This window comes from Rhea americana, unplaced genomic scaffold (genome assembly GCF_003343005.1).
Source record: "Rhea americana isolate MKP2758 unplaced genomic scaffold, rheAme1 scaffold_175, whole genome shotgun sequence".
Taxonomy (NCBI): domain Eukaryota; kingdom Metazoa; phylum Chordata; class Aves; order Rheiformes; family Rheidae; genus Rhea; species Rhea americana.
Window position 1 is genome coordinate 1498344 of NW_028185872.1, and position 26074 is coordinate 1524417.

A 26074-nucleotide genomic window follows, 5' to 3' on the forward strand; every position below is an offset into this window, starting at 1 on the left:
AGTTACTAATGATGAAATAGCATTAGGAGGTGATAAATACGATACGCTTCCGGAAAGGGATGCACCAGCGCGCAGTGTTTCGGCACACGCTGTTACACTCCTGGCGGACAGGGCTATGTATTGCTTACAGGGGTCTGGAGGTGCTCCGTGTGCTCCTGCGAGAGCTTTTCAGTTATTTTAGGTAATTGCTACAAGAGGGTCTCTAACAGAAATGGAGGATTTACGCTGCAGAGTGTCTAAATAGCTTCACCTCACCCAAGGAGGGAAGGTGCAGCTGCCCCAGAAGGGCAGCCAGCGGCCGAGGGGCGGCTTGTGCAGCTTTGGGGAAGGCCTGCCTCTTTCCGGCTTTTAGGTTTTTGGGGTCAGGTTGCTGCAAACGCTTTAGGGCGGTAAGCCAGCCGGGGTAGCACCGGGTACCCTTGCCCAGCTTGCCACCCTCAGGCCCCGGGCGGACTCGCTCGGCGCTGCCGGAGCGCGGCGGGCTCCCGCGCCGTATCGGCGTGGCAACCGGCGGAGGGGCGGGGCTTTTCCCCGAGGGGGCGTGGCACCACGCCCCGCCTTCGGTCATTACGTCTGCGCAGGCGGCGGGTGTCATCGGTGCGCGCGGGGTCACGTGGGGCGCGCGCGGAAGGGGAAGGGCGGGGGGTGGCGGTTACCTGCCGCGGCGGCGGCCGTTGGGCGCTGAGGGGTCCGGCCGGGGGCGGCCGCCGCCGCCGCCGTCATGGAGGGCGCCGCCCTGCCCATCGCCCGGTACCGGCGGGCGCTGGTGCAGGCTGTCAGGGACCGGCCCTTCCTCATCGTCACCGGCGAGACGGGCAGCGGCAAAAGCACGCAGCTCCCCAAGTACCTCTTCGAGGCAGGTAACGGCCGGGGGCGGAGGCGGGACCCCCTCGCCTCCCCCAAAGCCCCCTCGCCTGCAGGGCCTTGGCCCCAAAATGTGGCAGAAAATCACAAGCAGATGCAAGTAACTGCTCCTGCCTCCTCAGGGGGGGCTTGGCTTCAGGCTGTGGTTTGCGACTGTGCTGCTGTGTGTGTGTTAGACAGAGAGCAGTTGGTTAAACCTTTTGAACTCAAAAAAAAAAAAAAAAAAAAAAAGTGTTTTTACGTACCTGCATTTACATATACAGCACCGCTGTTCTCGCCGTCTTCCCTGTAGGGCTCGCCAAACACGGGGCCATTGGCGTGACCCAGCCGCGGCGTGTGGCCACCCTCTCGGTGGCGCGGCGAGTGGCCGAGGAGATGGGCTGCTCGCTGGGGAGCATCGTCGGCTACCAGGTCCGCTTYGACGACTGCACCTCCGAGGTAGGGCTCCGAGGGCCGTGTTTCCCCAGGTRTGGTTTTGGTGGCGTGAGCTGGTGTCAGTGGACCACAGCATGGTTCCAAAGTGATCTCATTTGTGGGCCCTGTGGAGATGCTGCTGGGTTGCCTTTCCTGGGGCTTGGCGTGTGTCAGAACAGAAGATGGGCTGAGCCTTGAGAACTGTCTGTTCCAGCCATCCTCCTAATGGGAGGATGAAATACATGTAGCCTGAGAGCTTTTATCCTGCTCTTAAACTTTCCAAGCATTAAGATTTCAGTTTTTCCCAGACACTGAACATTAGGCACGCTACTTGCTGTATAAAGGAGTACTTCAGCCCAGGGATATTCCAAAACAAAGTTSSAACTTTGTTTTGGAATATCCCTTGATTTACTYGGGAGATTAAGTACATTCTAATTTTGCTCTGTGCTAAGCGCTTTTTGTAAGGTGAATATCCGATCTATGTAGAAATGTTTATTTTGAATTAAATATCTTGGACAACAGCTGAATGTCTAATTAAACCTTTCAGGATACTGCAATAAAGTATATGACTGATGGCTGCTTGTTGAGACAAATATTGGCAGACCCTCTCCTCAGCAAGTACAGTATCATCATTTTGGATGAAGCCCACGAGCGGAGCCTCAGCACAGTGAGTATTGTCTTCCTGAATGCAAGTCTTGTTTGATGTTGCTAGAGGAGAAATTATAACTCATTGGTAAAAGTAATAAAGATGAAGTACTTGTCCCTTCTAGTCTGCTTTCCATTTAAGGTTCTCTAATAGKTTTACATACTAAAAATCACATCCTTAGTTACTGATAGAAAAGGTTTAACTGAGCACAGAACAGTCTAAGTGATTGCTTAAAATCTTCCACAGTGAATCAGTTCCTAGAGTARGACTAGCACTCAGGAGTCCTGGCTCCTTGTGCCTCTCACCGCTTGAAAGGATATTCAGATTTCACTGAGAGGTATCTGCAGTTTGCAATTTATGACTGTTCATAATAATCCTACATAGCTATTCTTTTGGGTCACTGTTTTGCATTTATTGAATCTGTTTACACCTTTCTTTCACTTCTACACAATTCCCAAAGATTTTGGCTGATTTTTCCATAATGTACCTCATTCTTATGCTGTCCTGACACCAAATAATTGCTGCTTAGTTTATTGCATGCTGCATATTCTGAAAATAAGATGTTGCCTGTAATACTGTTGGAACTGTTGTAGGTATTGTTGTTTTTCAAAGCAGTTAAAACTTGGCATTGGATGCTTTTCCAGAATTTCCAGAGGTTTGAAGCTATCACAGTGAACACAAACTTTCTGTAATACTTCTTTTTTTTTTTTTTTTCTTTTAATGAACGCCTATCTCACTGTATGGTTGGACATTTCATAGGGTGTGTATACCCTGTACAGACAGATTATGCCCTTTGGGGTTATGGAAGCATCTAGAAAGACCTACTATGTGTCAAAAGCTTTCAAATGTCACTCTGACCCCTCTATAGCAGAGTGAGACTCAAGTGACCCAGTCCTTAAGAGACTAAGTTGTTCTGTGTCATAGACATTGGGTGGGAGAGGCTGAACTCTGTGAAGCCAAGAGCCTGTCAGTAGCAGGGAATCTRTGTCCAGAAAGTCCTGACTAGTGAGCCATGCTACCAAAGAAAGCAAGCAGGCTCTATTGATCAGGCAAGTAAGAGAGTTCTTCCTGAATCCCAGTTCTATCCTCAAACATAGAGTGATGGAAGTGATGCAATTTACATTATGTGTAAGTAACTAAAAATGGAGCAGCTATTTAAACCACTGCAAAGCAGTATAAAATTYGCTAAAGTCATAATAATAAACAGTACAACAAAGAAGTATAAACACTCAGGTACTGTACACTGGACAAAGATGGTGACTTTTAGTAGCTGTAATGTAACTGCTCACGATGGGCTTGACTATGAGAATRTAAGAATGAAAAGTAAAGAATTCTAAGTTATGCACATTCAGTTTATAGGCTGCAAGAAGAGCTGATAAAACATTCTAGAGACCAACTAATGTGTTTTTGAGAACACCAGGATAAAGTATGCATGTCTGTCTGAGTGCTTRGGCCCTGAAATTGTAATTTTCTGCTATTGCTAGCTAAGTTCATAGGATAAAATCAGTCCCATACATCATCATGCACTTCCAGGAGAACTGAGATACCTTTATAAGTTGCTTCTGTTTTCCRTTAGGACATTTTATTTGGTTTGCTGAAGAAATTATTTCTAGAGAAGAAACCACCAGGTAGGAGGCAGGACATGAAACTGGTGGTGATGTCAGCTACTCTGGAGGTAGACAAGCTTTCAGAGTTCTTTGGACACTGTTCAGTGCTGCATATTCCAGGAAGAAATTATCCAGTCCAGGAGATATTCTGCAACCTGCTTGGCCCGAAGGATACAGCAAGCTCTGCGTATGTTACAGAGGTAGGGCTTCTTTTCCTTTGTTCCTGTGTTATGTTCTGTCTATTCTTGGCATGATTATCATCTGTGAAAGAACACAAGATCCAACTGCTCTATTGCTGTGTTCTTAGCATATCTGTGGGATATGGTAAAGAATTAGTACTGTGTGTTTTAGGGAGAGGAATTGAGTTTCCAACTGCAGCTGTTATTCACTTGTTTGTTGCTTGTTTCAGGCTATAAAAGTGACGTTGGATATCCATTTAAATGAACCCAGAGGGGACATCTTGGTTTTTCTGACAGGTGAGATTTTTTTTTGTTCAGCAACTGATAATTATTTCAGGCAAAGGATGGCATTACCAGCAAAATGATGTCTTTCCAATGACGGCCTAATTTGTCCAACACTAGTAAGCAAAGAAGGGAAAATTGAAGACAAACAGACACAACCCGTGTGAAGTGGTATCTTTCAGCGCGTGGCTAAGTACATTGGTGCCTATGAGATCGGAAGTGAAAAATATTAACTTAGAAGTTTGTGTGTGTATGTTCTTATCCTCTTGTGCCAAATTTCTTCTATATTTGCCTTGTCTATATCATTTTTTAAAATGTATTTATTCAGTAAGGCAGAATTTCTMTAACTACAAAAACTATATCAGTGCRTGGGTCAGGCACCCAAAGTGATACATGATATTTCTGTGCAATCATTGTTTACTGAAAAGCCTTGGTGAGAGCASTCTAGGAAAGACAAAACATCAACATCGAAGCTAACTCTCCTAACTACCAATTTATTCTTGCGCTGATACTGATGGCTTGGTGATATTGACAAAGCAATCTTACTCGGAGATGTTGCAAACTAGGAAGGTAGAGTTATAGCTAAATATATTACTTAAATGCTCTTGTATTTTTTTTTTTTTTAAGGTCAAGCTGAGATAGAGAGAACTTGTGACTTACTTTTCCAGAAAGCAGAATGTATAGATTACCGCTATGAAGTACAAGATTGTTCTRTTGAAGGCCTGCTTATCTTGCCATTGTATGGATCAATGTCCACAGGTAAGATGCATATAATGGAACTTAGTTCATGTAAATGTTTACTGTAGGAATTGTTATAAACACTGTYCTGTTCAAATAGCTTCCATGTGATTGGAAAAAAAGGTATTTGTCAACCTGTTTGTTACAATACTCTAGTGTTGTTCCATTCCTTTGTTTGTAGTGTTCTTAAACTAAGGAAACTTCACACTTCTTTTGCCCAGAAACCTCATGGTAATATCCATATCCTACTGGAAATGCAGAGATTGCTTCACAGGATAGAATGAAGGTCTCCAATTTAGGAAGGTGATACTGGGTTACTGAAAATTCAGYCTTTTTGTTTATGCATAAAAACAGAGTTCAGATCACGCATGGCCAATCATGTTTCATGGGGACTGCATGTAGTTATTTGGCTGGAAGGCCTGGATAAATTTTGCTGCACRCTTGAAAAGAGATTCTTGATTCTAATACAGGCACTGTATGCGTACTGGAATTTCCAGTATYGGGAAAAGTGACATGCCAACAAAAACACGAGGTATTAATGGGCTTTGACTCTTAGAGGAATTTTGCAGTGGTAGCTATCTTGCAAAACTGACRCATTCCACAGGTCGCATCGGGGAAATTCTTCTACTATGCTAGGGAGTTTCTAGCCGTAACCAACTCCCCTTATTTGCCCTGAGGTCTCTTGTTAGAGCCGTTATCCTTCTAGCTGAAGACTGGTAAGTCTTCTGTCAGAGCCTATTAGCTCAACTCCATATGGTTAATGGGATTCATTTTCATATTTTTAATGTGTTGTCCTGAAAACATYKTATCTATTTCTGGCTCTATATTGTTATGGGATGGTGAGATACAGTAGTGATTGCCCATTTTCAAACAAATTATTTTGTAGCTGTTTTTAAAAGGGACTGGACCTAATTTATTTTGATTATTTGTATGTGTTGCTATTTCTTTACTAAAAAATAAGATACTGCAAGTAGATTTTCAGTGATGAGAATAGACCTGCAAGAGAAGATAGAAAGAATACAGTGTTACCCAACAKAGAAAGTGAAGATTATTAGAATGAGTCACTATTTTATTAGGCAGCAATACCATGGTTGGTTTTGAAGAGTGAAAAACAAAGACTCTGTGACCTTTATTGAACACACATGCTGTATTTTCAAATGATCTTGAGTGTGATGTTTGAATGCATGGTTGCAGTACRTAAAATGCCAGGAGGCTGAATAAGTGTTCATAAGAACAGGGCAGTAATTTTGGTCTGGAAGTGCTTCTGAAAGGGGARATTCCCAATGATTTGCAGAGAGGATGCACAGCTTTTATCCTCTCAAAAGAGTGAAATGAAAAGTTGCATAAAAGAAGAATGTAGCTTCTTTCTTTACACTGGTTGGCATTAGACTGCTGGCTAAGTTTTTTTTTTTGTTTGTTTGTTTGTTTGTTTCTTGGTTGTTTCTCGGGAGCTGTTTGAATTGGCTCTTTTTATATACAGAAAAGAATTTTCCTTATAAAGCTTTTAACACTTTAAGCATAGTATTTTAAAAGAGAAAATTTCAGAGGATAGTTGAACGTCCACCTCTCATGTTCTTTTCTTGGAAAGTCAAATGAATTAATAGAAATTGCATATRCTACAGGTTAAAACCAGATTTTCTGGAAATATGATGGTTTTGTTTGAATCTTTCCATGTTTAATCTTCACTTGCTGTGATTGTTAAAACCCTTGGAATCCTTTGTGAAGATTCTGTTAAGACCAGGCATCTTGTTTGTTTTCCTAGCTCTGTATTTAGGAAACCTCCAGGAGGATTGGCCTTTCTTGACCTCAGATCTTCCTTGAAAGGGGGAAACAATAAAAAGGACATTCTGTGATTCCTAACATACATTGAAGTAATAGCTGATCTCTAAGAAAGAAAATGCTTTTAAAGGTTCTGTGATTCTTTTTTTAATTACATTCACACTAATTTCACTATGCGTTTAAGTAAGCTTGCCAAGTGTTAGAGATGTGGTTTGACATTAGAGCATTTTAACGTAGCGAACTGTTGTTGAACAGCCTGTCTGTCATTTCAGATCAACAGAAAAGAATATTTCTGCCAGCTCCTACAGGCATTAGAAAGTGTGTGGTATCAACAAACATTGCTGCAACATCTCTGACGATTGAAGGAGTCAGGTATTTCCTATCCCTATTAAAAATTGTAACAGAGAAAGTTCAGAAAGTTCTACTAAATTTGGAAAAACTCATCTGACTGCTAATATACCTGCCCAATAAATTATYTGCTGCCTTCTTTTTATATGCGTAGGGAATAAAAGGCCTAGATATTGTTACATAGTCTTACTCATGGAGTCTAATTTCAAATTAAAGCCCTGTATCCCAGCTCAATTAAATCACTGTAATTTCTTTTTGTGTAGGAAATGTTACGCACAACATCCTGTAAACTGAATTATTACAAGGCTGCAGCTGGCCAGCAAAGTACAACTGCCTGCTTGCAGTGATTCTATGGAAAGCATGTTCTCCTTGCTCTGATCATATGCACGTGCCAGTTGCTACTCTGCTATTTGAGCCTTTATTCTCCTTTCTGATAGAGTTTACATCTTTTTCAGGTACGTGGTAGATAGTGGATTTGTGAAGCAGTTGAATCATAACCCCCGAGTTGGCTTGGACATCCTGGAAGTGGTTCCCATTTCAAAGTAAGTTTGAAAAAGGTCTCTTGCTTCTTGTTTCTGGGAGTTGATCTGACAGGACTCTGTATCAGTCCTCTTTTGAAAGAAAAAAAAAAGGGAAGGTTGGGGAGAGAATGGACCTTTGAGGCTCTGTAATTTTAGCCATTTCTTTTCTGCTACATAAAAAGTATTTGGGGAGGTATAATTTCTTATAAGAAATTATGAGCATTAAGAAGGAATTAAAATGTATTATCTGTAGTCTGAGCAGTAACTTGCATGTCATTCTCTGTTTGCTGAGTACAACAGCCTGACTGAGAGAAGCTTCAAAAATCTTCCCTTGCACAAAAATACTCYTTCATTCTGTTAGTTCTTATATAGCTGGATTTCTTAGCTGCTACATGATATCTTCTGTACAAGCACAAAAATTGCTATTATTTATCATAATTGCAGTGTGCTTGTTTGGATAAAATAATGGATCAAGGAGGTTTGTTTGTTCTCCCCCCCCCATTTTCTTTTCGGCAGGAGTGAAGCAACGCAACGAGCTGGCAGAGCKGGCAGGACATCATCTGGAAAAAGCTATCGGCTATACAGCAAAGAATTCTGGGAGCAATGTATGCCTGATCACACAGTCCCAGAGATCAAGAGAACCAGTCTGACATCTGTGATCCTGACCTTGAAGTGCCTTGCTGTGCATGATGTCATCAGGTAACCTCTGTGGYGGGGGGATTATMATTTTTCTCCTGAGCCTCAGCAGCAAGGCAGCACAGGCACAGCAGCCTRCTGGCAGGAGGTRGGATTAGGTCCTTGGCCAAYTGTGACAGTTCCGTACAATCAGCTTGTCAGCTTTTCTGCTKTTCTTCTCAAAGTCTCTAAAGCCGGGTCGAATCTTGAGCTCAAGTTAATTTTGAGGTTCTGCCAAAACAAACTCGTTATCTTCAAAATCAAACAACTGTGATCTTCGTTAATAAGGTTCCTTAAAAATATTGTTGWATAAACATCAATATTTCAAACATCCAAAATGCTTCATCTGTRTGATGTTTAATATTTGGATCATGCAGGGACAGAAAACGCAGTTCACTTTGCATGTGCCATGCTGGGATGTGTCATTATAATTCTTTACCATAAGGCTGTGCATGTAGTAGTACACCCGTATACTCAAGACATATGTACTCCTATTAGTCTRTAAGTATTACTGAAGGGTTATAGGAATACTTTAATAAATAGGGAAACTAACAAAATTAAAGTGAGTCTGAACARTGAGATTAACTTTTTTAACTGTTATTTTATTTTCCCCCAATAGATTTCCCTATTTGGACTGCCCTGAAGAGAGGCTTATTTTAGAAGCTCTCAAGCAACTTTACCAGTGTGATGCTATTGACAGGTAAAAAATAAATTCTTGTAGTGACTACATCCCTTTGAGTCTAATGGTCCAACTGAATTGGTGTTAATGAGTTGTTCATGTGGACTAAAGGACTSCCCCAGCAGTAAAATGTGTTTCTTAATTTGACCGGGAAGTTAACTACTGGCTTTTAAATATACYCTGAAGTTAGGGTTAGAGCATGACTTAGGCCTTGATAGATACAGGTTAATTTCTGCACATGCCCTAGTGTTCCTGAGTGACCTTGGACAGATTACCTCAATGCTCTGTGCTGTAGTTCTYGGTAGCAGATCCCAGGGCCATTGTGGCAAAAGTGCTTAGACACTGGCTGTGAGGCCCATCCAACAAGTCAAGACAGGAAGAGAGATCTTGTCCTAAACTTCTAGAAATTCTTCTTGCCAAAAACCCTCTTAATCTTAAGCATCTGACATACTTAATACACTACCTGGCATTACTGTGAAGCCAGCATAAGCAAATTGGAGGAAGGACTTTTTTGCTTCATGCTTCAGGTGCCTTTCTGGGTGCTTACGCAAACTACGTGTTGGCACAGCACAGAGGGGATTGCTTCTTTCCTTCTATCCATATACGATAGCTGACTTTGTGTTTGCAAGTTATGATTTATATTTTAAATGTAGTTTTGTTGAATCATATTTGGATCTTTTTCCTGGGGTAAGGAGAGGCCACGTGACAAGACTTGGTGAATTTCTGGTGCAATTTCCCCTCCCTCCTAACCTGACCTGTGCCGTCATAAAAGCTGCTTCTCTTGACTGTGAAAATCTGCTACTTCCCATAGCAGCCATGTTGTCTGTGGAAAATGTCTTCATTCGTCCAGGTAGGAAGTCTCTTACCTCAAAGCAGTCTTGGACAGGTGGGAAATTCACTTTGGACTGGGACATCCCAGGCAGTGGTTAGGCAGCACACATTGCTTCACCTGGGGATCCTTCCTGCAGCTTCTGTGTGTGTGTGTGTGTGTGTTTTTTTCCTCAGTGATCTCAAATTTTTCTATACTAATATTTGATGAGGTCATAGTGTCTTATCAATGTATCTCAAGGTTATAAAGTGGTAACTGATTCTGTATTTTGAATAGCAGTATTACAAGTCTTTACCTGAGAGAAAAATAACCCTTGTTGGGGAGCGCACTAGCGTCTACATTTGGGCCCAGTGCTGGTGGGAGACCTGAGTGTTTGCCTTGAAATAATGCCTTATGCAGTATATTGCAGCATGAATWAAGTTTCCCCAAGCGCAATGGCTTGTCCCCCAGAACACCTCATAGTGCATATGCAGGAAGAACATAAGGCTAGGACAAGTGTACGGTGGCACTTTTCCCATGCACTCTTACAGCTTTCTGCGCTCTTGAAGAGAGGGACACGTTGAGCGCTAACATTGGACAGCAGCTATTCCAAAGACTTCAAAATGGTACTGAATTGAGTTGTATCTGGCCCAAGGCTGTGAGCTGCAAAGCTCCACATGGGTGGACTAATGGATTGCTGAGAGGTCATAAGGGTAAAAACTGTTAAGGGGGGGGAAATAGGAAACCCAGAACTCACCACAGCAGATGTCTTGCTGTTGGCATTTGCTTTTGGTCCATGTACAGATAACAAGGACTGATTAGATTTGATTCTAAGGAATCTGGTTGCCTCTGGAATGGTTTCTATGTTCAGTGACTCTTTTTAACTAAATAGGCAAAGCTGTCTGGTTACTGTGAGAAACTCAACCTGCCACTGCCTCTGTTTGCAATGTTTTTCTGACTGAATGGAAAATGTAATTCTGTGTTGTTTCAAGCAAGCGTCTTTCACTAGGGGCAAGCTCAGTCTCTTACGTTCGCCTCCTCTTCAGTCACCCCCACCCCCTTAAACTGAGAAAAGACTGTATGCAGCAAAATCATGTGGGAGAACTTTGTCCTTTCTGGTCACTCATTGGCTCTTGTCCAGTTAACTCTGTAGTCTATTAACTCTATCTGTTAGTTTAACAGCTAAAGACGCTGCTGATAGTCAGTACTGAAAGCCTGAATTCTGCTCTGAGGTCTTTYTCGTTCCCACAGATGTGCTTTTGCTTTCCCATCCTCCATCTGGCAATATGCCCACGCTCTCTCTTCAGCTAGCTACTGCACCCATGCACGTTACTTTGCAGCAGCATCACGTATGTTAGGACAATCCCATATATTAGGATACAAACACAGAGACTCCCATCCTGAAGACACTTGTGTGCAATATGTATATGAACATACCTCCTTACTTCAGTGGTGTTATTAGTAATACTTGCAAACYTCTGACTTCATCTGCAGTGCAGCAATGCAATACGTTGGTCTTTGCAGYCACATCCCCCTCTACTAAGGAGAATAAGTTGTTCTGGGGAAGAAATTGTTTGAATATTCAGAACTTGAAATAACACATTGGGAATGTTGCTTTGTGTAGTATGTGCTTAGCGTTTGGTGAAGGGGAATTCCCACTAAACTCARATTGCATGTGTTTTTGTAGAGTTTTTTTTTTAATTATTATTTTTTTAAGCCTCCATTACTATGGCTTTTGAGTGATAGGACAAAGGCTGAGTTCAGCAGATTAAATGGTGCTATGATGGGATGATTTCAACAGTCCTGTTTTTTCTCTCAAGGTAAAACTTTGATCCCTGAGAACTATTTGTTTAAAGGTGCTATTCCTTTATCTTTTTCATGTTGTTGTTTTAGACTACTCTGATTGTGAGGGAGCAATTTGTAGTAACCTTTCTTTCTAAGAGACTGGAATTAGCGGTTCCATCTCTAGTGCTGACTGAGATTAATCACAGATTTAATAGCATCTATATATTCTTGTCTGGCAGCAATAGAAGGGGGAGGGAAAAGTGTAAATGCAGCTGTGGAGGAGAAATTAATCTAAAAATAACATGAATAAAGAGCTAAGATACCAAATGCGCTGTGAAGAGATGCTAACAGAAAATGAAGTAAGAGTGATAAATAAGAAGGACTTTAACAAAGTGAACTATAACTTATTTCCTCAGGTGAGCCTCAGAAACAGAAGGAAGCAGAACTTCGGCACCAGGAACTTTCTTCACAAGTGGGAGGATGTAATGACTTTGCAACCCTCTTAAATATTTTTGAACAGTGCAAATCAAGGTATAAAATGATTCCCTGAAGTAAGTGGTTTACGTTGCTCATGACTTGCAGCTTGGTGGTTTAACCGTGTAACATATACATGTGTACATGTACTCATACCTAGCTGCAGATATCTTCCTTAGTGTGATACAGAATTCCTATCAAGGCACCTATTATGTAACTAACAAAGTATCTGGCCGTGTAGGTTGCCTTCTTTGTACCATCGTAACAAATAATAGAGGCAACTTTCTGCCTTCAGCTTACAAAGAGCTTCTTTATAATACCAGTATTTCTGTTCTCAGCAAGTCTCCTTCAGTTTGGTGCCAGAAACACTGGATCCATTGGAGAGCTTTAAAATCTGCTTTTAGTGTGGAAACACAACTTCGGGAAATAATCAGTAAACTGAAACAGGTGAAAAGTATGCTTTTAAAATGTAATTGAGTTATGTAAGCTTGTATGTAAGACATCTGCTGGAATACTGAGCCTTTTCCAGATAGCTGTTGCCTTTCTCTAGTAGAAACTCATCCACTTAGATTTTTATTACAGCATCCTTGCTGTAGCTTGTGTAAGTAATAAAGGTATAGTGGTGGTAACAAGCAGAAAGAAGGGTTTTCTTCCTTTTCTCATGTCTTCTGTGAGGTGTAAAACACAAAGCTTAAAATGTCTGGGATGGAGAGAGTGTTTCTTTAACAAAGACTCTAATTTTTTCCTTTTTTTCCCCTCCTTTTTATGTAGTTGCCAGACTTCCCTAAAGAAAAATTTGAAGGCTCCAGAACTGAAATACTAAGAAGATGTTTGTGTGCAGGGTATTTTATCAATGTAGCGAGGAGGTAAGGGAGTTTGCAGAACCATATTTTTTTTTTTTTTTTAGCTACATATTGAAACAGAATAGCTAGACGCACTATTGCTGAAAGTAGCTACTGCAGGTAAAGGCGGCCTTTGTACATTGGTTGGAAGCCTGGTGGTCTCTCTGCCTTTGACTCTCACTATGTTYTTAGAAAAACTAAAATGCCAATGATGTAAGCAACTTGTCCATCTGTGAAATTAACTTGCAAGCTGATAAGCGGTTACAGATACTAAAGTGCACTGAAGGTGTCGAGTGATCATGGGTACCAAAAAGACAAAAATCCCAAACACTTTGGATCATTGCGTAGTTAGACCTACAGGGCTACTGTTGTAAATTAGAAGGATATATTTTATTCCTCATCTGTTTTTTACATTTATTTCTGGAATGATCTTGCCTTACTTATATGTTTGAGCATTGTCTACTCTGCTGATGATGATTTGCTTAGTTTGTGTTGCTGTCTAATCACAGCAAAGTATGTTTCAGTGTATGTAAAAATAAAAAAAATCACAAATTTCTTAGATCTGCAGGCAGGACATTCTGCACAATGGACGGACATGGCAGCATGGTCTATATCCATCCTTCATCTACGGTAAGTTACTGAGTTCTATTAATAAAGTAGCAAAGGATCTACAAAAGAAATAAGAGGTAGATCACTGTAAACTCTTCATCTTCTGTTTGATTTGTATTAACTTATGGCCAGGAGAAACACTGGTGCACTGTCACTAGAGTACAGTGTTCTTTGAACATGGGGAAGAGCCTTACCTCTTCAAATATGATGTTTGGCTTACAAAAGAGGTACAGCATAGATTGAACTCTCTCTCTGTCTCTCTTCTGATTTCCTGTGCAATTTTAAGCAAGTCATTATGCCTCATTTTCCCTGTCTGAAAATTCAGGGTATACCTCACTTACATCTGAAGCATTGGGATACTCTAGTGGATGGTAGTCTAGTAACAGAAATTATTTTCAATCAGTTCTGAAGTACTCTTATTTTTTTTTCAGTTGTACAACCAGGAGACTCATCTTGAGTGGATCATCTTCCATGATGTCGCAGTGACATCCAAAATCTATGTCCGGACAGTGTGTCCAATTCGCTATGAATGGGTCAAAGACTTGTTGCCCAAATTGCATCAAATCGATGCATATGAATTGAGCAGCGTGGCACGGGAAGAAGTAACTGAAGAGGAAATAACCAAGTGGAAATGCAAAGAGGACCTTAAAAGGCAGTTTGGTAGGCACATTACTCATCCCATAGATACTAATTAGTTGTCCTATTGGTGATTGTGGAAATGCATGCGTTTATTGTGCCACTGAATGGCATAATTTTATAATAGGAGCTGTTAATGTGGGTGTGCTTGYCTTGTGCTGTGTGTAGCACTAGTTTTCATGTCTTACTACAGCTCTGCGATCTCTCTTATCCTGCCTTGGCTCTAAATGTAGTGGTGGTTGCATACTAGTTCTTGTCATGCTCCGTTTTCCTCCAGGTTTGCTCTAGCTGACAGGAGCAGAACTTCAACCAGCAGTGAAGATGAGTTTTGAGTTTAACTGTTTTTTTTTTAGGTTTGGGAAGGGTATTTCTAGCTGTAGAAATTACTAGTTGCTAAGATAATACCATCCTGAGAGAGAGAGAAACGTAGTAAGAGCTATATATATATATATATATATATATATAATGTATATAAAAGGTAACTGATAAGTTTCACATTTTGGTGGATGTGATTTTCTGACAATGAGTTTACAATATGCTTAAATTGTCTTTTTTAATTTAAAAAAAGGTGCCTAATAACTGATGTAGCCACTTGACATTCTTTGAATTTTTCTGTCAGCAGGTTTAGGAAAGCAGCCAAGTATTCAAAAGGCCTCTTTACTCTTGGGCTGACTGTTACAAAACATATATTTAATATACAGTGCAGGCAGTGGCAGTGCAGATTCTCTTTAATTTCTCTGCCATTGGTTATATTGTAGACTCTTGTACTCAAACCAGAATCTCTCGTCTGCATTATTGTATAGAACAACCATTTGAAATGGTAAAAATATGAATTGTATTTGTTCATAAATTTGCTGGAAAAGATATTTCTGTTACTGGATAAAGTAGGGGAGCTTCATCTATTTATTTATTTAAAATCCAATGAACTGAGGTTTGTTCTCTCTCTTCTCGCCCCTCTTTTTTATTTTGACTCCACTAGAGTTGTAAATGAATTTGAGACTAATAGTGACCTTAATGTTATGTGTCTATGAGCTTACTTAAAAATATATATAATAATAATAAAATATATAGGTGGCTGAATAGCTGACAAAGGCTTAGTTATTGCCCAGTGGAAGGAAAGGCTGCACCATGAGTTGAACTTCTATTTTGTCTCTGGGAGCAAATACTTACAAATCCTCCAAATGTGAGTGCTGATTAAAGCTCCATCCTTGTATCAGAGAATCCAGCACTAGAGCCTTAGAAACAGGCTGCAGTATCATTTAGACAATACTTTGTTTTTTCATGGTCTTTGAATGATTTGGTCTTTGAATGATTTTTTTTTTTAATAAAACTGAAAGTATCTCCTGCTTCTCTCTCCTTCTGGGAGAAGTATTCCCAAGGTCTCGGCTCAGTTGGGGGTAAGAAGGAATGTGCATTTCTAATGGTGTCTAATCTGGAGTATTGACTTTTTAGATTCCTATATCTGTGTGTTATCCTCCCTCCTTCTTGTTTATTCTAAACTTTCTTCCTGTTCCCAGTGCTCTCCCTCTCCTGCCTAAACAGGAGTTTGTGATATGTGATTTGGAGAAGAAACTAGTACWCAGAACACAAGATGCAGAGTCTGTGTTGTAAAGCAAACATAGCAAGATATACGTTTAGGGGCAGGATGACCCCAACTGCAAATATTGACATGGGAGTTAAGATGCAATTATTTTTTTCCTCCCTGCTGTGGTACAGTCCATCTTCTCTGAAAGCCATTAAAATGGCTGRCTGGTGCTTGAAAAACACTTGAGTTTATGTTGAGGTTTGGGTTTTTTTGATATTTAACAAATGTGAGGAATTATAATGCTGTATTTTGGGGGGGGAGGGGTTGAGCACAGAAAAGTATATTTATCTCTCTTCCCCCCTCACCTCTCAGAAGGAGTCACAGACAACTCTGCTAAGAAGATGGAGAGAAGGAATGATGACGTATCAATACTGAATGCCCGAGCTCGCTACCTTGAGAGAAAGCAGCAAAGAGCACAGGGTTTAAGTGGTCCACTGAAAGGAATGGGTTAGTACTGATGGATGCYCTACTCCAGTGTGAGGAAAGGTCATTTGGTGCTGCTGTTCTGGATATGTTTGCATAATGCAAAATGACTTACAGGAATGAGAGAAAACTTCTGGTCTGTGGTAAGTTTAACTGCCTGTGTGTACAAACATGATCTTCCTTCCTGTATTCAGCAAGGAAAAGTTACCAAGGTGTTTTTGTTGCTGTGTGTCACAGGCAACAATTTACTGACCTCAACTGTGGGTGAAGACATGATGCTTACAGTGGTGCCAGTTCTGTGGCACTTCATTGACTTAGAAAGGTCTCAGTGGTCTGGGTGACATTATCAATAAAATTTTCTTTTTTTTTTTTTTTTTAAGGAATTGGAGCTGTCACTTTTTAATCTGTTTTACTGTATATGGTTGTGGTTATATCATCTTTTTATGCTTACTCAGGAAAATTTGTGGGAAGTCATCTTTTAATGATGGAACTGCTGGGACCTAAAATCAGAAAGATGTTTGCCACATGCATTTTCTGTGGCAGACAATATTATTCCTACTGTGTGTTGTACTGTACCGTGTACAGTGATGGTTCTGGGTGAAGCTTTCTTTGTATGTAAAGTATTTTGTAGATGTATCTTCGCATTACTGTCAACAATACACAATTTTTGTCAGAAATGACTAAGCATTGCRTGTTTTTTTTTCCCACTTGGCAAAAAGACAGCTGTCAATCCAGTTGTTAGCCAGGTTACATCCTGCAGTCCATCAGCAGGCTACTGCCTAYTAGGCTGGGGGAGTTTTTTGAGTTTAGTGGCTAATATATGGATTTTGGTCTGGAGAATGACTATTCCTAATTTGTACAAAGAACGCGTAAAGGCATAAAGAAATCATAGCTTTATCTTTAGTCAGGTATAGCAAAGCAAAAAGCTATGACTGTCTTACCTCTTCATTGAGAAGGAGACAAATTGTAAGCATTTAAGATTATTAAGGTGACAGTAAGAGATTCAGTGTGGAGCTTGTCTGTCTTGTTCTGGTTCATTTTTACGTTTTTACATTTTATACAAGAGAATTTCTGAAATACTAGAAGAACCTGGTGCCATTTTTCATGTCTGAGCTGTGTGCAGCAGTGTTATCTCCTTTACATGCTTTTCTCTTATCTAGCTGAAGTGTCTTGGAACTTTTTTTCCACATGATCTCCACTGTGGTCCTGCTGCCACCACTGACCCTTAYTGGCCTTGCATAGAATGGATAGGCAGAAATATTCTGCTGTCTTCAATGGCTGCCCTCTCCTGTAGGCATTTGCTTCTGTTTGATGTGGTAAGCCTTAGCACTTGGTGTAAAAATGTTAGAAATTCCACTTCTAGTGTGCAGGCTGCGGGCCTGACCATAAGCTCTTAAGGCTTGGATTCTCTTCCAGGTTACGCTACGAATGTTATGGACCTCTCTCTGTGATTGTACCTATTAAAATGTAAAAGATAAGTGTGGTCTGTATGCTTGCCAAGCCTTCCTCAGGAGGCATAATTCAAGTGTCCAAGAGTCATCATCCAAAGAGGCTTCAGGCTGAGTGCTACCTGTGCTGTTGTAAGAGGCTTAGTGCAGGTGACGCTGTAGGTGTCAACAGCAATAGCAGGAGCAAGCAGTGATGCCTGCAGGTGCTGTGCAGGTTTTGATCACACAGTTCCTAACTGAAGATTTACTGCTGCCTCCCTCTYTTCTGTGCACACAGAACGCAAAGGGCAGTGAGATTAATGTCTTCCTCTTTCCTAAGGGAATGGGTGAATGAAACAATTACTGGTTGTGATCAACCGTTGTAGGAAATGGCATGCCTGCGAGTCTTCTCGTGTTGGGCCCTTTATCATGTGCCCAGATGGAAAGGGGGTTTGTTTATTCTTTGAGCAATAGCATGAAACTCAGCTTTCAAGAAGCCAGCACGTTTTCTTCACTAAACCTGTAGTCTGAGTTCTGCAAAGACCTACAAATCATCACCATTTGCTTTGACTTTTTATTTTCCCCCCTCCTTAATACATTTGCGGTATCCTAGCCACCTGCAAGACAGATGCACTGCATCTGAGATCAGGAGCTAGAACGCCTACTCCTGCCTGGGGCCATATATGTCTTGACGGATCATAATGCTAATATTGCTTTTGATTTTTTTCTTGTTCGTTGTAAGGGATTTTGTTGTTTTTTTCCCCATGTGTTCCCGTGCTGTTAAGAGTACCCCAAGTTGTTAATTCTGGGCAAGGCAAAAAAAAAAAAGGTATGAGGAAATAACCATGAGATTGCAAAATAAGGAAAGATACCAGGAAAACAGCAGTGAGGTCTGCTGCGCTGTCCGTGCACTACAGCACGCGTGGCCCCGTTTAAGCATTTTGAGTACCGCATGTGCTGCAGTAATAGAGTAAAAAGACTAAGTTTTATTTATTTATATGCTGCTTGAGCAGCGCTCTAAGTTAATAAATACAGGAGGAAATGTGAAGTTTCATTATGTTACTAGACTTATTAACAGTGTTCCGCGAACAGAGGCCTTTGGACAATCCTTAGAGCTCCAAGGGGCGAGTGAAGGCGCGGGCTATGTTCGTGCAAGACAAATCCTCTCCTGCCGCGTTGCTGTTTGCTGCCTTAAAAAAAAAAATGGGGAAACGAGCTCCATGGATCCGGAGCGCGGTTTGGTGGCCAAAATACAGAGATTTTTGTCTGACAGGCGGGAGAAGGGGCGAGAAAACGAGGGTGTCTGGGGGCTGCGGCTGTCCGGCAGCGCCCCCCCCCCCGTCGCCATGGCAACCGCGACCCCGGCCTGCGGAGGGAGACGCGGGCCAAGGTCACGCGCGGCGGGGAGGGGCGGGCCGGGGCCGGGCCGGGCGCTTTCCCGCGCCGCTGCCGCCGCGGGACGAGTCACCTTGCCCCGCCGCGCTCCCGCTTCACGTGACCCGCCGGGGCGACGAGCGCGGAACGGAAGTGACGCCGCCGCACCTCGGTCGCATGATGTGGCAAAAAAAAAGACCGGGGAGGGAGGAGTGCTGAGTCTCGAAATAGTCCCTTCCGGTGGCAGATCCCTCCGCCGCGCTCATTGGATCGCCGCGGGTGACTCACGCCGCCCGCTGGGATCCTTCCGCCTGGCCGGCGCAGTTAAGGCCGGGTCCCGGCAGGTGAGGGCAGGCCCCTTCCTTCCKCGGCGGTATCCTTCCGCCGGCGGGGGCAGCTTCCGGATCGCCGCGGCTCTCCCCTCTCGCTGGCCCGCGCCGCCATTGCGGTCCCGCCGCCCGCTCTCCGCGGACCCCGCCGAGGTGCAGCTCCGGGCCGGCTTCGGACTGGAGCCCCAGCCCGCCGCCGCCATGGCCCAGATCCTGCCTATCCGCTTCCAGGAGCAYCTCCAGGTAGGCGCCGGCGGACGGGCGGTGGCGGCGGGGAGGGGGAAGGGGAGCGGAGCGGAGCCGCCGCCGCGCAGCCGCCCGCCTCGGGGATCGCCGCCCCAAGGGCTCCCCCGGGCGGGCCCGCTGCCGCCTCCGTGCGGGGCCGTGCCCCGGCGGCCTCCTGCCGCGGCGGGGAGGGGGTGGGGAAGGGCCGCGGGGCCGGGGCCCGGCCGCCCGCCTCGGCCTCCCGCCGCGTCCCGCGCCGTGCCGTGCCCGCGCGGGGCGGCCGAGCGCGCTTCCCCCGCCGGTGTAGGCGAGGCTGGCGCCGTGCCCGCGCGAGCACCTGCGGGGCGGGTGCGAGGGGAGAGTGCGGATGGTTCCCGGCCGCCGCCGGGCTTCTCCGGGCCGCTGGAAGCGGGGGAAGAAATAAATAAATTTTTAAAAAAATTCACTTCGGAATGAGGCCTGCAAAGGAGGGGGATGAGGGATAAATTAATGAGATGGTAAAAGTTGTCTCTGTGTACTTACTAATATTTTGTGTGTGTGTGTGTGAGGTTAAGCTTCCTGTAATAATAATAACACATTAAAATGTTTTGTTGTAGTTTTGACTCCTAGTGTTGTCTTCTTTGAAGAAAAACACATATCTCAGCAAAATAAGAAAGCCACTGCAGGCTTCCCTGCAGCACAGCTGTGGCAGTGCAGACACAGAAATGCCTAGTCTGTGCTTTCTGTCTAGTGGCTACTGGCTTCTGACAAATTCTAGATTTGGAGGGTGTTGTGAAACCATAATGAGATGATAATAGATTATTTCCAAATGATGGCTTTTAGTTTTTTTTGTTTTTTTGTTTGTTTGTTTCCCCRCCCCCTCCAGAGTTAGCCTTCTAAAAATATTAGTGACAGTTTCTGAAACTGCTCCGTTGCTGAAGTGCAAGCTTACCTTCTTAAATAAGTGTGCATCTTTAATGCTTCTTGCTGAAGCTGGAGTATAAAGAGGGGGCTGGAAGTGGTGATCCAGTTGTGCAATGTGTATTTTGAGTCTAGAGAGCCTATAGCTTACACGCTGTGCTTCTCACCCTGAGTTGTTGTCACCGTGGTGATATTAAACTTGTCTTGGCTGCTAAGGAGTACCTATTTGAGGAGAGCTTGCGTAGTAAAATTTGCATAGTATTTATGCAACTGTGTAGGATTTTTGATGGCTGCCTTCTCGCAACCCATCTATAGTCCTGTTTCCCCATGATGTCAGTTTATTCAGGTGGCTTGTCTTTGACTCACTGGCAGGTATAGTGACAGATCTGCTTGATTTGTCAAAGTTGCCACTTTTCTCTATCCCAAGTGAAAAGAACTTAATTTCTAGGTCACTTGTTAAAGGAACCATTGGAAGAAGCTTATTTTGCCATATAAATTGCCACTGTCCATAGTGTCATTGTTAGATAATTGATAGTGCTACCAAAATTGTTTTTTCCCCATTTATCTGGCTAGTTACACTGAAACTGTTAAATGKTGGACAGTTTTACCTAGATATCAATTTAAAGCCAGACCAGAATTTGTGTTTCTAGTGTAGCCATGGACTTCTGTTTAGCAGTGACAGGAAAATGTTATCAGTTGAACAGAGCTTCAGTTCTGAATAAGTATTCTCATTTGAGTAGTGGTATTACCAGGAACATGGTATTAAGAAGATCCAAGCTCTTGTTTCTGTACTGGGTACACCAGCTCTTAATAAAGTACTGTAGCAACRTATCTGTGGTGTGTTACTTAAGATACAAACCATACATGTGAYCCACTACCAGGTCTCTGATGACATGAGTACTATTACATAATGAAACTCATCTGCTTCACTCCAGAAACACTGATAGGTTTCATGCCAATACTACTGTGGAACTTGACTGTTTAAATGAGATGGACTTTTCGGTACCCTTTTAATGTAGACGGGGTGACTTAACAAGATGTSCTTCACAACTGCATGTACAAGCTGATCTTTCTTAAGACTTGGAGGCCAGCCTTCTGAGACTGCGCTTGCATGCCTGTTRCCCATGACACTTAAGTTTCCTTGTAACTACTGAACTTCCTTATTTTATTTCATTGAAAAAAACTTAGGGGAACTTGAGTTCTGGGGGGTACTGTTTTCGTGCTGAGTCTTCTAATCTGCCATTGAAGTAAACTTTGAGAGCAGAAATAGTGATATTGCCACATTATTGCAGTCCAAAACTGTTTCCGCATGCTCCAGGCAGTTCCTAGGTGGTCTTGATGGATTCAAATAACACAACATCCTGAACTGTTTCTGACCTACATCATCTAGGAAACTTGTYGTGCAGGTGTTAAGCAACACATGTAAGTGAACAGCTAATGTTTGACTGAATGACAGGGTACCCTACTGGAGCCTTTGCATGAAGAACCTAGCAATGGATATGGATGGAARAGAGTTCCTGGGAGCTTAGTATTGAAAGTGCCAATCTTCTGGATTAGTTAAAAGCAAATCAACTCTTCAGTTTCACTTCAACTGTAGTCCGTATCACAGTACTTCAGGACTTGCTGGCRTTAGCTGTGGCAGTTAGCATCTTAGCTAGCTGATATGGGTGGGAGTGAATAGTTGATGGGCCCAGGCGCCATGCGCTGTGGTGCTTCTGAATGTCCTTGGGTACACAGTACAGCATATTTTGTACCCATAACTTGAACTGAAGATCTCCTAAGGYTGGACAAGTAAGACATGGCAGGTGGTTAGTTCACTGGGTTTAAAGTAAGTTTTATTTATGATTATTAATTACATGAAGCGTAAAATCAGTGTGTTGTTGGGTTGTAGGTTTTGTGTTAGTCAGGCRTGAATACTGTTACATAGCTCCAAGAGCCGAGTCACTTCAAGTATGCAGGTTGTTATCTGTGTATTGTCTACTATAGAAGTCTGCCTTGCACAAAACATCAACATCACCCTGCAGAGTTCCACTCTTCTGTGGAACTTTGAAAGGAAAAACTTTGATTTCTGTGCTATCAAACCTACCAGACTCTTGTCATAAAACTTTATAGTGAAATTTCTTACTTGAAGTAGCCGTGAGGAAACAATCCAGTGGGCCTATAGCATGAGATTGGAGTTCAGTAAACTGAATGACTGCAAATCTGGCTGCTAGTAACAACTCATGGATTCAGTAGAACTTGAATGCCTTTGTGTATTTGAGGTGTGAAAGTAAAATTCGACAGCTAACTGTGGTGAGTGCATGGAGCTTTTATAATACCACAAGTTCCTGATGAATGAAGAGGAGTAACACAAGCTAGTAGGAGATTAACTGACCTCTATTTAGTTTAGCTATACTGTCCTGAAATACACAAAACTGACTTTGATCTAGGCATACTGCTGTACTAGTGTAACTGAAAGCATTAACAAATACCTCCATGAACTTCAAATATATTAAAAATCTATTACGTAGGCTAGTCTAGACAATACAGAAAACATGCAGCTTCTGCAGCAAGCGGAGTCATAGCATTTGAGGCTGAGACAGAACTACTTTTCTAACTAGGAAAAATGTTCCTGTATCTAGTGGTTGTTAATAAACCTGAGTGGCTGCTGTGCTGTTCTAGTGTGGTAATGTTCTCAATCACGTCTAGTCATGCCAGAGAGCTAACTGAATAAAACTGGACAGCTGAGGTGTTGTATAGTAAAACTTAGGATATACAACTTCACTATAACAATACTGAACAATATCTTCCATATATTGTGCTGGCAGCAAAACAATTTAATATGTCCTAAACCACTCTTCTATTACAGCCTTAGTTTGAAGCATTGAAGTCTTTATTGGTCTTTTAAGAAACCAGGACTTAAAGGCAAAACTGCTATGCCTAACATTGTTTACCCCAGCCCCTGCTTCTCAGCGGGCCAAATTCTTAAAACCGGTGAACTTGGAGTGCGTTTACAGAGTGTATAGGGGGAAATCTCTAACAAAGAAGGCTGTGAAGTATCTAGGCTCCCTGAAATGTGTGTGTGTGTCAGCTAATTGGATAGGCACATTTGCTTAAGTAGTGCATTGGCTAGTCCTCTCTGCGTGTCCCTAGCAGATGCTGAAGTCAACAGGCCTGCTTGTCTTGGTGGCAGCACTCATTGCCACTTCTTGCTGGGACTGTGTGGAGACTTAACCAAAGATAAATTATTGTGGCTAGYGGTTCTGTGCTGAAGTTTCAACAGGTACAATCTCGCACTGTAACTTGGAGCTGAAGTAGTCACACGGCACATCTGTAGCTGCTGACCGGATGATAATCTCAGCCTTTTGAGGCTGAGGCAGAGCATAGGAAGGATATGGAAGTAGAAGAATTCTTGAATATCGTAGAGGTCTCTTATCTGTTGAAAACATAACTTCCTAACATGTCAGACTGTAGTGTTTACCTTGTATTAGTAAATATGGAGTACCTCAGTGGGGCTAACAGGCTGTGAGACTCTAACACACAAGTTGTAGTTGGTCACACTGAGATCAGCGTGGATCTAGGTCTTTTGCAGAATTTAAATTTTCTTTGCCTAAGTATCACGTTAGCAACAAATGAGTGGCTTAAGTATAGCCTGGTGCCTATTTTGTTCAACTAAGTAAAACTTTGGCATTGTGGGCATGCAGCAAATCACGTTAGTACTACAAGGTAGCTGTTCTATGCTTCCTGAAAGACTAGTAGTATTTCTGTTAACTGGCATTTCACAACTGTTTGACTCCTAGCTGCGTGTAGATAAGGCGTCTCTGGGCAGAGACTAAGCGGCTGCTGTGGCTACAAGAGCAGCAGTTGTATCCTGTTGAGTGTCAGAGTTGAGGTGAAATGCATGCTCAGCAGTTCTGTGCCCTTCCTTGTAGGCAAGGAGAAATTATTTGACAGCTAAGCAAACTGTCACAAGAAAGCAAATATTCCAGGAAGAGGTCAACAAAGCTATTATTGTCAGCAGTTTTGTGTATTTGACACCAAACTGAATGGTAACTTCTGTGGGTAAATACCAAGAACATACTTGGATCATCTTCCAGTGAAAACTTGGTCTTGCTAATCAGACTTTCATCTAYTGTATTAAAGATTCATCTAATACTGTTTAGACAAATGTTATTGTAGAACTCGATAGCTTAGTACAGTGCAGTTGAGAGTTAGCTTCTAGTTAAACTCTTCAAGCCTGCATCTGTGAGTAGTGCAGTTGCTGCTCTGTCTAGAAACCTGTTTCCTAGTTCTGCTTTCGTCCACCACTAACTTCACAGAACACTTTCTTCTTAACATGCTTTCAGAAGACTGTTGTAAATAAACTTTCCAACAAATGTTGGTGTAAAGTAACTTGGACTATACATCACTTGCTCCAGCAAAGCTAACAAGTTCAGGTTTCATACTTACTTAAATGCTGGGGAAGCATTTTTTTCATAATGTAGTGTTAGAATATCTAAAGATTCCTTCTTCTCTTTTTTCTTTTTTTAACCTTGGTTTTGAATTGGTGAAAGCTAGTGGACCTAAATGAGTGCAATATTAAATGTTTGGGGTTTTTTTCCTCTTGCTGGTAAGAGAAGTGATGTAAAATCTGCTGTAGAGTCCTGCAGTCTTTTATTTGTGGTGTAAACTCAAGAGTTTGAAATTGCAATACTATTCCTTGTAGTATTTCTATACTACATTCAAAGAAATACCTCTTCTCATGCTGTGTAATGGTAATCTTAGTGTGTCTGTTTGCTTTGCTTAGCTTTCTAAACACTCCTACATCACTCATCTGAACTTTAATCTGTTTGGGGAAGGGAATAGTCTGTACTCCAGACGTTAATCTATACCTTTAAGAATGCTATGCGTCAAATCTAAGTGCCAGTAATAGTTACTATTAGCTTCACTAATCAAGCGAAATATGGCAATCTCTCGGCTGGTCAGGTTTTTGTGAAGTTGAATGCAGAGACTGTCGTGATTAATAGCAATTTCCTGTCTCAGTATTTAAAGTAGAGTTAGTTCAWAGGTTTGGATCTGTTGAGATGGTGATGGATTGTTAGAAGATACTTCTGTACTTAAAGACCTCACTAATGATCATGACTATCTGGAAGCTTTTTTTAGGCTTTCCTCAGAATGCCAGTACCAGCTGACTAAATTTTTTGAAAAAAATATCTAGCCATTGAAAGTGGTCTTCAGCTTAAAAAGAACCACATCTTCCACTCCTAACTAGGGATGAATACCCCAGATGTGACTCCTAGCAGATGGCAGGGATTGGTCATGATTAAGATAAATCTGTCTTGCAGTATCTAAGCAACTTTGATTCACTGGCTGACTCTGGACCTCTCTAAGAGGTCTGCCATCTGCTAGGACTTGTTTCTGGATTTATTTTTTTTTTAACTTAATTTTATTTAGCAGTGTCAATTTGAGTACAGTGCTGTGAGCTTCCTCCCAGGCTGAGTACTTGGCACTTTGAAACTACAGTCCTCTACCAAATTAACAAGGAAATTATACATTTGATAAATGACATTCTACTAGTTAAGCCTGCAGCCCTAGTAAAAGGAAACACCTCATCCTGATAAATCTGTCCAACTCTACCAGATGAAACTATTGCTATCTTCAAACCTTCTTTGCCTACAGAGATGTGACTGGGTTGTTTTATAGTCCTGCTTAGCAGGCGTACGAATAGCAGAATCTCTGGCCTGGAGACCTCTGCCCGAACAAAGGTGTGAAYTGGAGATCTGAACTTAGATTCATGTGGAAAATTTCAGATTTATGTAGCTAAAGATGAGCTACAAACTTTGATTCCCTACCTGCAATGAAGAATGGAGTGCTGTTACTGTTAGGCAGATACCTGTGGTCATGTTCTGTGACACTGGGAACACTYGCTTAAATCTAAGTAATAAGGTTGTACCCTCTCAAAGGAAT

At 42.2% G+C, this 26074-nt stretch overlaps 2 protein-coding genes across 6 annotated transcripts in view; both read left to right on the top strand.

The window, feature by feature from the left end:
- Positions 1–636: 636 nt before the first annotated feature.
- Positions 637–17362, top strand: DHX40 (DEAH-box helicase 40). 4 transcript variants are annotated; one of them, XR_014895375.1, is made up of 18 exons: positions 637–860; positions 1157–1302; positions 1826–1945; positions 3501–3731; positions 3941–4007; positions 4620–4751; positions 6782–6881; positions 7313–7399; positions 7895–8077; positions 8673–8753; positions 9425–9582; positions 11742–11856; positions 12138–12246; positions 12571–12665; positions 13202–13271; positions 13682–13910; positions 15784–16037; positions 17055–17362. XR_014895375.1 is itself a non-coding variant. In XM_085301342.1 (17 exons), exons 1-17 carry the CDS (start codon positions 722–724, stop codon positions 15921–15923), a joined length of 2202 nt encoding a protein of 733 aa, XP_085157468.1. In that variant the 5' UTR covers positions 637–721; the 3' UTR covers positions 15924–16277. The 4 variants fall into 4 exon arrangements, 2 of the variants coding, with proteins under 2 accessions (XP_085157468.1, XP_085157469.1); XR_014895374.1 differs by lacking the exon at positions 17055–17362 and adding an exon at positions 16132–16277; XM_085301342.1 differs by lacking the exon at positions 17055–17362 and having other exon boundaries at positions 15784–16277.
- Positions 17363–18990: 1628 nt separating this feature from the next.
- The window catches only part of CLTC (clathrin heavy chain), a 34780-nt gene continuing 27696 nt past the window's right edge, over positions 18991–26074 (top strand). The window contains exon 1 of one of the 2 annotated variants that reach the window (XM_085301344.1): positions 18991–19267. In XM_085301344.1, the coding sequence (XP_085157470.1) occupies positions 19226–19267 (42 nt within the window). In that variant the 5' untranslated portion in view covers positions 18991–19225. The remainder of the gene's footprint in view (positions 19268–26074) is intronic. The other variant, XM_085301345.1, reaches the window with a different exon arrangement.